The sequence below is a fragment of the Thamnophis sirtalis genome, unplaced genomic scaffold (assembly GCF_051295495.1).
Source record: "Thamnophis sirtalis isolate CommonGarterSnake01/CBP01778 unplaced genomic scaffold, rThaSir2_p1.2 scaffold_11, whole genome shotgun sequence".
NCBI classification, from domain to species: Eukaryota; Metazoa; Chordata; class Lepidosauria; order Squamata; family Natricidae; genus Thamnophis; species Thamnophis sirtalis.
In genome coordinates, this window is record NW_028261391.1 from 26,939,758 (window position 1) to 26,951,401 (window position 11,644).

The window sequence follows — 11,644 nt, forward strand, 5'->3', positions numbered from 1 at the left end:
GCAATCCAGCCTGCCAAGCTCCCAGTATTGTCCTCCGACATTCAATCCTGCGTTGACTTCTGCAAAGAGGGCTGTGTGCACAAGTAGCTTTTTATAGTCTGGAGAGAAGCCTAATGACCACCAGCTGAGTACAATCACCTCCTGTAATTGCGTAATTGTTCCTGATGCCTAGTAGCTCTTCGATGGCGTGCATCCAGGAACAACTCACTGCTGGCCTCTGGCTCACTCTCCCTCCCCACTGGTCCAAGGCTCAGGTGCCTCCTGGTGGCCAACCAGCCTCTCTGCGCCTTCTCGGAGTCGAAACCCTGTCCAGGGTCCTCCACATCATCCAGAGCCGACTCAGAGGGCCCCTCACTGTCGGAGTCTGGTGGCAGCTCCAACAGCACCTGTTGGGCCACAACACAAAAGTATGTGGAGTGCAGAAATACTTAGCCAAATGAATTAAGACCAAAACATAAAATAAATTCTATGTAAATTTAGTTTGCATCAACACCATATCTTTCTATTCCTATATTTGTTTCCGTCACATCCAAACATTGATTCATACTTTTCTTTTTGTTTTTTAGCTTTTATACCTCAGATCTAAAGTTTAAGGAACTTTTATTTTTATCTAATTATTTATATTCTCCTTTCCATTTGAGAAAAATTAGAAGATGCATTTTTGTGCATGGGCTAGCCGTCTTCAGTTTGTCTTACTGTGTGAATCCAAGTGCTGTAGTTTTTCAAATAGGTATAGGTAATTAGTCTCCAAGAATCCTGCCTTTTTTTTGGTTTTTTATGGTGGTTTGTTCAGGTGTGAAGGTAGCACATATTCTTTATCCTTAGACTACAATTCCATACCTAATTACTTAGAAAAAAGTCCCTTTAGACCCAGTTTATTGTTGGTTCATGTTAATTTCATAAAAGTTAATTCACAAATCAACTCAGTTTTATTTCTGTATCTGTAGTTTAAAAATAGTCTTGCTCACACAAGCATAATTGTAACGAAATATATATGAAATAACATATTTGTATTTAGCACCATGTCTGAAATACTATTTTAGTTGTGACAAATTTATTTCTGATTCCTGCATGAACAGAGTCCTATTTTACATTGAATATTAATATTATTCAAGCTAATTACTTCTAGAATATTTGAAAATAATAATTTTAATTTGGCAAATGAATTGAAGTTGATTTGATCTTGTGATCATTGTGGGAAATATTTATATTATTTGGGGATGACCAAAAACTTAATCCTGGTTCAAATATATATGTTTAATTATCTGGAAACTTGAATTCATTTTAATTTTATTTTTACATCTCCTCATCCAGAGTAAGAAGTCATGCTGTTCTTCCCCAATTACTTCCTTCTTAGAGTCTCTCTAGTCTTTTTTACCATTTAATCATTCAATTAACTTTAATGGCTATAGCTATCCACAATGCAATAGCAATTTGACTTATATACCACTTCATAGTGCTATAAAGCACTGTAAGCGGTTTACAGAGTCAGCATATTGCTCCCAACAACCTGGGTCCTCATTTTACGAACCTCAGAAGGATGGAAGGATGTGCCAATACTGAGCTGGTCAGGATCGAAGTCCTGGCAGTGAGCTGAATTAACCTGCAATACTGCATTCTAATCTTCACCACGATTCAATGCTGCCAGTTAAATTGTGAAATCTTTTGGTGAATAGTCCAGCCTAGGTGCTATCGGATCTAACCAGCCAATCCAGAAGTCCTCCAATGGAAAGTGCGAGCATTAAGAAAAAAAATGGTTGCATTTCTACTATCATTGAATCATAAAACTCTAGAGTTGGAAGAAACCATAAGGATTATTTAGTCACAATTTATAGAAGCACTAATTAAACCATCTATCAAAGATAGCTCTCCAGTCTTTTATAAAACTCTTTAGAGATGAACCCACAAAATCCATAGGTAGATTCTTCCACTGTTGCACAGATCATATTATCAAGAATATTTTTCTTATATTTAAACAAAATCTAGGTAGCTGTAATTTATACCCATTATAAATTGAGACTCTGGAAAATAGCTCTTGAATATTTTTCTCATAGCTTGCTTTACTCACATTTACTGAATGTGGCTAACAAATCTCCTGTATGACTTTTTTCTCTGCACACTGAAATACCAATGTTTCTTCAGTCTAGAAAACAATAAACTTTCCCTGGGCTATGTGAAAGCATGAAACAGTATCAAGTTAATCACCCTTAACCCTTTTAAATTGGATTCAAGTGTATTTTTTATGAGAATAGTAAATATTAAATCTGGGGTCTTCCTCAACTAGGGCCAGTAGTTTCCAAGTAAGATGCAAACTATGGTTGGATGGATACATCTCAATTAAGTGCTAATTAGATTACATGCTGCTATGTAGATAAAAAGCAGTCAGCCTTTACTTCCTTATTACACACATTCAATTCTTACTTTTTCCTTTCAGATGAATGCTTTCTTTCTAAGATTGATTGAGGTGTCTTGAGTAGAACCATGGGGAATTCCCTTTACAAATAAAGTTATCCAGAGGAACGCCCAGCCCTACTTCCACCACCACCCTCCCACTTCTCAGGCTAGGACAAGGATTCAGTCAGTGCTATTTGTTTAACTGTATTGTTCTACAACGTCAATACTTGTATTTGTCAGGAACTGGACCTGTCAGGCAAGAAACATACCCCAGCAACTGATTCATGTAAATGCAAAATGCCTCCATTCAACCAAGGAAACAAGAGCTTTTGAAAACTCGAGAAAGACTTTATCCACTGCTTTCTCTGCTCTTCTGACATGGGCTTACAAAAATGCAGCGGCTGTTTGAGTTGCCTGTTGATTCCCCTGGCACTGTGGAGTATTGTTATAAATATTCTCCTATATTTTCCTGATGGGAAATCTTCATATGCTTCCAGCAATAATCACACCAACTATGTGTGGCATTTTGAAGGAATCTGTTTCTCAGGTATTATGGTAAGTATGGCTTCTCCAATTAGCTATATACATCTTTTTATTTTCTCCGCAGGACTCTGATCTCATGGTAGATGGGGGGGGGGGGATCCTCCAGGAAAGAGGGTATAAAGGGAGAGAATCAAAATAACAACTGTATTTTGGAAGCAATATAACAGCCAATCACAACATGTCACTGTACTGTAATTGTGTATTTAAATATTGATAGAGGGATTTTTTACAATGTAATTTGATTTTTCCTCCCCCGCCCCTTTCAGAGGTAGTTTAAACATCATATAGGTCATTAAATATATTTGTAGGATTAATATAATAATGATTGAGGACATGGATTAAAACTAATTCTTACACGTGTGTGTGTGTGTGTGTGTGTGTGTGTGTGTGTGTGTGTGTGTAAAACAAGTGAAATTTAGTTGGAATGAAATTGCACTACTATATCTTTATTTATTCTTTTATTTCAAAAATCTTCTATCTTAATTTCCTATTTTGAAGATATATTTCAAACAGCTTTGAGCTGTAGAATTAAAGTATATGTTTGTATTTCACATTCCTGATGTTCCAAAGCTATTGAACTCAATAAGATGACTGACTTCTGATTTTAAAAAATACAAAAATTGGCTCTATGTTTAATTGTGGCAACCAATATTTGGCTTGTTTTAAAATTAATATACTAGATTTGCTGTATTTTTATCTCTTTAAGTCAATTGTGGGACCCTCAAGGCATATTCAAGAATGTCTGCATTTGATATCTAAGAAATCAATTCCCAATGTTTAATTGTATGAATGCAGTTGTGAGCCTTAACAAGAAAAAAAAAAAGATTGAAGTAGTGTTGGGGAAAAAAGTGAGCATTACGAATGAAAAGAGAACCTGGTTGGCCCTTTCATAAAATTCATATTTGAATGATTATACTATAAAGATGTTGCCTAAAACCCTAAGTATTACTTCATACAGTGCTGAGTCCTGCCATTCATATGGGACCCACAATTATTTTCCAAATGAAAATAAGTAGTGCACAGAAAAAAGAAATATTAATATTTCTTTAAAGTCACTAAAAAGTGATCCACCTGTGATTATTAGTGTTTCAAGGCATCGATTAACTTGTAGCCAGTACATAGTTAAGTTTTAATGTTACATAGTCATTGGCTCCACTTTGATGCTTCTATATCTGCTTTTGAGTGCCCATGAAGATCTTACCTATGTGGTCTTCCCAATTTACCAAAAGGAACAGTGTAAGGGATTGCTTTATTTGCCTTTGGTCTATCTAAAGTGAATTACAAAATATTTTTTTCTTAGGTGCAAGATGATCATTTGGGAAATGTCAGTTTCTTCAAATACAATGCCTTCTTTTGAACAAACCATCCTATTTTAACCTCTGATAAGCCAGATAGCCAGACTCCCAGCATCCCAGCCAGAATGTGAAATGGGAGAGAGATTCTTTGTTTCTAAACTGATACTGATAAATTTAGGATTTTTTTTTCTTTAAATGTAATTCAAATGCAAAATATCTGGCAGTTTTGATGTCAGGAAGGGTGGTTATTCCTTTCCTTGGCAACCATGAATAGAACAAAGATAAAGGTTCCCCGCCACTAAAGAAAACAGGAAAAAATGCCCACTGGTACCAATTCTATTATATCTACACCACCAATGCAACTTAGAATATTTCCTTTTCGGAATTATCCATTCTTTTGTGTTTCTGTCTTACTAGATTTGTAGCTGTCTTTCAAAAGCTAACATTATATGTTCTATATTTTAAACATTGAATACCGTACAGTAAGGGAAGTACAGCAAGTACCATATCCAAAGATGAAACTATTGGCAATGTTGAGCATAAGTTGAATGTTCATGCATAAGTTCTACATCTCTTAATTATCCATGATTATGAGGAGCACACAGGCAACCCTAGGTTTTCCTTCTATTTATTTTGGAAGAAAGCATTTCTGATATAATCTTGGTTCTATACTTTCAGTCAAATATGCTAAGTATCTACTCAAAATCATGTATTATTTAATTAGAATATAAATTTCTGAAGGAAGGATTTTGTAAGTTTAATGTTCTCATACTCAGTATGTTCTGTGCTACTTTCTTCTAGATTCTTATTCTAGCAGCACTTCTAGTAATTCTGGACCGGGATACCTTTTTTGAATGCTTCCAAAGTGAAAGCTGCACCAGAACATATAGAGTGAGTGTATGGTTTGCAAATGTAGTATTTTTGCTTTAAAAAGACCTTCCTTCCTCTTTTGACACTTCTGACCCTCTGCTGTTGTTTCCTTCCTTAGTCTGTGATGGAGATTAAAAAAAAGAGACAGAGACCCTTTGTTTGTTATCTCTACAGCAAATCTGCAAAGCTGAACAAACAAGAACAGGAAAAATAGCTGGTCCCCATTCTGAAATAGATGGACTAGTATCAACAGACATAACTTTAGAATTGTTGCCAACTGTTATTCCCTAAACTTCCGTCTCTCTGTTAAGAACTGTTCTGCAATCTCATGGTCTCCAAGTCCGTTGGAACAATTATATTAGTGAAGATGAACATAATATGCACTACAGTATTGAGGGGAAAGCAATAGAAAGATAATTGGCCTATCATCATGCTTTAAATGAATAATTAATATTTTCCTTAATTCCACATCTTGGCTCAGGCTTAGCAGTGCAAGTCCCTAAAACTATTGCCACAACAATCATACTGTCTTCCTCCCAATAAGCATGACATAACAGTGCCCTTTCTGTCATCTTCAGTCACATGAAGAGCCTAACTCTATGAGATCATCATGGTCTTGGAGAGTTTAAGGATCAGTTTGGTGTTTTATGAGATGTCACATTAAAAATAAGACAATCTTATTTATATGGAGTGATGCATTTGCTTGATGACATACACAGTAAGTGGGAAAAATAATACAGGTAGTCCTTGGGTTAGAGCAGTTCATTTAGTGACTCTTAAACTGGCACTGAAAAAAATGATATGATGATTTTCCACATTATGACTGCTGTAGCATCCCCTCAGTCATATGATTTACTTTTGGATATTGACAACTGATTCATATTTATGACAGTTGCAGTGTCCCACCATCATCTCATGTGATCACCTTTTGAATCCTTCTGACAAGCAAAGTCAATGGGGAAACCAGATTCACTTAACCATGTTACTAATTGAACAACTGCAGTGATTCACTTAAGAAGAAAATAAAAGTCGTAAAATGGGGCAAAACTCATGTAACAAATTTCTCACTTAGCAACATAAATTTTGAGCTCAATTGTGGTCATAAGTTGAAAACAACCTGTGTTTTATAAATGTAAGTACATGAACAGTTAATTTAAAAAAAAAAGTGATGTCATGCAGTGACTAAGAACATATTCTGAGAGAGTCATTCAAATTTGCTACAAACTCATCTATGTGACTATGACTCATTTATGGCCATATCATTGGGCAACATTGGTGGCAACCAAATGCCATGATTTTGAATATAAACGAGCAAAACTTGAATGGTTGTATTTTTGGTAGCAACAAGAAGAGCTGATAAGGAATTTTTTTGGCTCATAAACAAAATAATGTTTGCTAAATTTTCCAATTTAGAGGAGAGATGTCTGTTCCATTTGGACTAGCCTAACTTCAACAGAGAAAATGCCATTTGAAAAAGCAAATTGCCAATATTCTTTCACCCTACTCTTTGATGATGGTTATAGCAACAAAGTAGGGTTATATTAATTCTTTTCATGTCATATCAACCCAAACTAGACTACTGGCTTTACAAGCAACAGATCTAATAGTGCTTGAAACTCTCAGGCAGTTTGATAAATTTGGCTTGGAATCCAACCTTTGGGAGGTGAAGGACACATACAGCATTTGCAAAATGGCATGATGAAGCTCACAAATTACCACATAGATTTAATCAGTTGCAAAGGGCATTCTGTACTAATTCTGTTTACTTTTGCCTTATTTATACATTGGTGTTATTTTCAAACGAAACACTTGACTTAAACTGCCAATATCATCATCATCATTATCTCTTTTATTCATTAAATATGAAACTCAGTCAACTGAACATTTAAAATGTGTCACAAATACCATTGACTGGTGCTAATGTTTATACGGGTTGCTGCCAGCAATAATAATAATAATAATAATAATAATAATAATAATAATAATAATAATAATAATAATAATAATTATTATTATTATTATTATTATTATTATTATTAATTGACATTGCAATACCTAGAGATGCACGAATTGAAGATGAACAGCAAGAGAAAATCACAAAGTACCGGGACTTGCAAATTGAAGTTGAGCAACTGTGGAAAACAAAATGGTGTGTTGTCCCAATTGTAATTGGAGCCCTTGGAGCAATACCCAAAGAGTTACCTCACTATTTGGAAATTTTAAATTTATCGGACTTGAACATTCTGATTCTACAAAAAACCACCCTATTTGGAACATCTTATATCCTCCGACATTACCTTAACAGTAGGTCCTTGGTTAGGACTCGAGCTGTTGAGCTACCAACCAGCCCCAAAGGCTGTGAATCTCACCAAAGATTAACCACATAATAATAATAATAATATCTTGTGGGACTTTTGAATACAAACGGATCATCATTTGGAGCACAACACGCCAGATATCAAGGTTGTAGAGAACCAAAGTGTATAGTTTATTGAATCGCAGTTCCTGGAGATGCCAGAGTTGAAGAAAAAGAACTAGAAAAAATAATGAAATATCGCAACCTGGCCATCGAAACTACACGGCTATGGATTAAGTATGTAACAGTGATACCCATTATCATCGGGGCACTTGGCACCATGTCCAAGAATTTTACAAGATACACCAACAAATTGCAGCTTCCTGCAATAACACCAGTGGAACTGCAAAAAACTGTGCTACTCAGAACATCTTATATTTTAAGAAGGTACTTAGTTGATACCTAGGACACTGGCAGCAAACTATATCAACCATTAGCACCAGTCACTGGTATTTGTAATGCATTTTTGAATGTTCAGTTGACTGAGTTTCATGTTTAATGTATAAAGTATCATTACTTTATTATATTATGTTGTTATTGTTGTTATTATTATTAGTTGTTGTTATTGTTGTAGTATTTTCAAAGTGCTCTGCTTTGTATCTTTATAGCTTTACATTTTTTTAAAAAAATATCAAACTGCTTAAACAAATATAGAGCCAGTGGTAAACGGGGATTGGGAAGCATGAGGGAGCTTGCTAGAATCACATGTACAATATCACTTTGAGGCTTGCAAGTAGAATGCTCATGACGTCCAGCCTTGCCCAACCACAGGACACAACTATACGTCTATCAACCAAGTCCTCTGATTAGCTAAGGAGAAATGCAGCATGTGTTCTACAAGTGGACAGTGTGTTAAGTTTTCGTCCAGCACTACCTATCTTCCCAACTATACTGCTTTCTACCCTTGACCAAAGGCTAAGATATATCTAAAGATGTAGATTAGGAGTCGGCAATTAAGCAATCCCAAGGGGCCACATGAGAAACTGGAATTGTGGAGAGCCAAACCAATAGGACTGTGAAGGTGCGTAAGCACAGGCATACATAAATTGAAAAAAAAGTTGCTTTCAAAATAAAAGCAAGTTGTATTGTGTGCATTTATTTACATTTGATTTCTGATCTCCAACTGACTTCAAAAGGAACAGCCAAAGCGCAAATGTGGTCCAGGGGCCATTAAAATGCCCAGGTCTGATGTACATAGTTCGTTCCCTGTAATGATGGAATTTTTTCACTCCCTCTCACTCTGCTTCTTCTTCTTCTTTTAATGCAGCGTTTCATTTCTGTTGTGCTTTCCCTACTAGGGATTGCATTCTCTGGCTACAGTCTGATCATATCTGCTTTGAGCTTAGTGCAAGGCCCATACTGCAAAACCTCAGCTGGCTGGGAATATGCCTTCAAAAGCACGGCAGGCAGGTAAGAAACAGGCTTCTCTGTAAAGCTAATTTTAGATTTCATTGATGTCTTCTGCCAAATATGTAAATGAAATGGCCAATTGATGTGGCCCTCTGATCTTACAAGGATTGGGTTGTGGCTGTTTCTCTTTTGTATGTTCACAATAGCTTCATTCAGACAAGTCCAGATTTTTTCGCCCTCCCTCTATTCATCTCTGGAAGTCTGATAGATCAGGGGTTCCCAATCCTCGGGCTGAGGCCCATTACCAGGCCTCAGCTTGTTCAGAAGCGGCGAGTGTGCATGTCTGCGCAACTCCACCTGTGCAAGCAGCAGGTGATCATGTGTGTGTGCGGAACTCCATTTATGTGAGTGGTGGGCGCGTGTGCCCACAGCTCACCCACATGCAGCAGCGTGTGTCTGCCACTCACACATAACTATTCCCTCTTCCCCCTACCGCTGGTTCGCAAAGCTGGAAAGGTTGGGGATGGCTGTGATAGATGAATGGACGAAGAGTCCTTGGGCTGATAACTGTATGATAAGACAACCTGACAGGTCTTTTACAGTACCTACTGTATATTCATAGTAACTCTCATTTTCTTTATACTACTGTTTCTTTTAATAGTTACCTCATGGATCCTACCTCCTGGTCCAAATGCACTGAACCTGCTTATGTAGTGGATTGGAACATCATTTTGTTGTCTATTCTGATAGTTCTCAGTGGCCTCCAAATCTTGATCTGCCTTCTGAAAATAATTGCAGAATTAAGGCAAATCCTGTGTGGAAATTATCCCATCTTTGTTCAGGTAAGAGAACAATCTCCATAAAGTTTTTTTTTTTAAAAAATTACCATAACTGCTTATGTTATTTTTATTCTTCCAAGTTGACCAAGTATTCATATGCTTCTAAAACCACTGATTCAGTCAGTGATCAAATGAGACTTTTGTATTGTGGTCCAAGGTGAACTCACAGGGAGATCTTTTCTGCCCAGTGGAATCAGTTGTCTTGATTGAAATAATTTGGATATAAATGCATTTATTTTATTATTTATGTTATTGGGTATAACATGCCTATCTCAACATCATGAATCTGGGTGGCTAGCAATGATTGAAAACACACAGTATCACAACAATCCTGCAATGAATTCAAATCAGTAACTGAGGTAACAAAAAAACCCCAAAACCCAGCTGTCAGTGCAATCATCTCACAAGCTCGGCAATATATCCTAGATAAACGTCCATTAAAATCTCATATCTTTCTGTTCTTTTTACAGCCTGCACTGATCTAACAACCTTGGGAAATGACTCCACCATGACTCCATCATATCTCTGAGCATGCATTTTGATATTAATTTTTAAAGCAGGCTCTTCTTTTTCTGTGGGAACACAAGAAGAACTGCCAATGTTTCCCCAACATATTATTTATGTTGCTTCGGCTAAAGTGTACAGTTTTTGGATAGACTGTTTTTTCTTGTTGCCTGTTTGCATACCTTTTCCCTTTCTTGCATTTGTTCGGTATCTATATTGTGAGGCTCTTGAAAAATGAAGATTTTTTGTGTGTTTGCATAATATAAAGCACTTACCATCAATACCACATGAATAAATATTTAGTTCAATAAGTTATTGTGAACAAAAACATTCTTAGTGAAGAGATAAACTTATATTTGGAATACACTTTTTTGTATCACAAATGGGATTTAGCATGATTAAATGAACAACTGAATAAAACTTCCCCTGCACAGTTGTTGGGAGAAATATCAAAATCTGAGATGAGATTTGGGGAATGTCTTTTGCATGTAGAAAGCCATAAGAATAGACTTGCTCTACTACTTCATCCATTGAGCAAGAACACTGGAATGGTCCCTAATTTGCCTTAACAAAATACAGTTATATTTACTTTGGCTCCTTCTCTACAGTGAGTAATAAAAAACCCACACTCAATACTAACAAAGATTCTTTGTTCCTCTTCACATTCTTCTGATCTCATAAAAGAAGTTCTCAACTTACAACCGTTCGTTTAGCAACTGGCTTTACAATAGTCACACATGATGGGTCAAGTGATATTTGCGACCTCCCCAGACGAAGTCAATGGGGAAGCCAGAATTTGTTTAACAACTGTAAGATTCACTTAATAAGCACTTTTCTTAGCAACAGAAATTCTGGTCCCAGTTGCAGTTATAAGTCAAGGTCTACTTACACTCTCTTTTTTTATATATTTCTGACTCAATTGCAATGTTTCTGGGAATCACTGAGAAGGCGCCCTTTACATTTGTAGTACTGAAGCTCTGCAGAACCTACCAAGATCATTTCCTAATGGGTGGTAGCTTTTTTACCTGCTCCAAAAATTATTGCTACTGTGTGAGAAGTGGATCAGAAAATAAAAATTGCATAAAGTTGTTCAGGAAACCTTTTACTTCTAATAAAAAAACCTACATGAATTATATGGGTATATTTTAATTACCAAAAATGTAAAATAATTGTGATTGTGCTGAGTTAATTTTTGGTTCATACAAATCATCAGCCTTGTAAATGTCAGTTTTTGAGAAGAAACTGAACAGGTATATAACTGGGATTAGTAGAACAAACAAAATAAATCTTCAGATTGAATTGTGAAGATTTTAATCTTAAGGTTGCAAGATTTGCCCCAATGATCAGTTACTATATGGATCGCCAAATAACCAAATTGTCAGGAAAAAAAGTTATAGACAATTAATCAAATTCTCTGAAATTTGATAATATTGCACTGATATATTATTAACTGCTTGGAATTTTGGACATTGTCCTGTAGTTGAAAGCTGAAA

General features: G+C 36.0%; 1 protein-coding gene across 1 annotated transcript; it reads left to right on the top strand.

The window, feature by feature from the left end:
* Positions 1 to 2,143: 2,143 nt before the first annotated feature.
* On the top strand, positions 2,144 to 10,611 carry TM4SF18 (transmembrane 4 L six family member 18). Its single transcript, XM_087725400.1, has 5 exons — positions 2,144 to 2,949; positions 5,034 to 5,123; positions 8,726 to 8,868; positions 9,470 to 9,650; positions 10,118 to 10,611. The coding sequence occupies exons 1-5, from the start codon at positions 2,773 to 2,775 to the stop codon at positions 10,130 to 10,132; spliced, it is 606 nt and encodes a 201-aa protein (XP_087581526.1). The 5' UTR covers positions 2,144 to 2,772; the 3' UTR covers positions 10,133 to 10,611.
* The last annotated feature ends 1,033 nt before the right edge of the window (positions 10,612 to 11,644 follow it).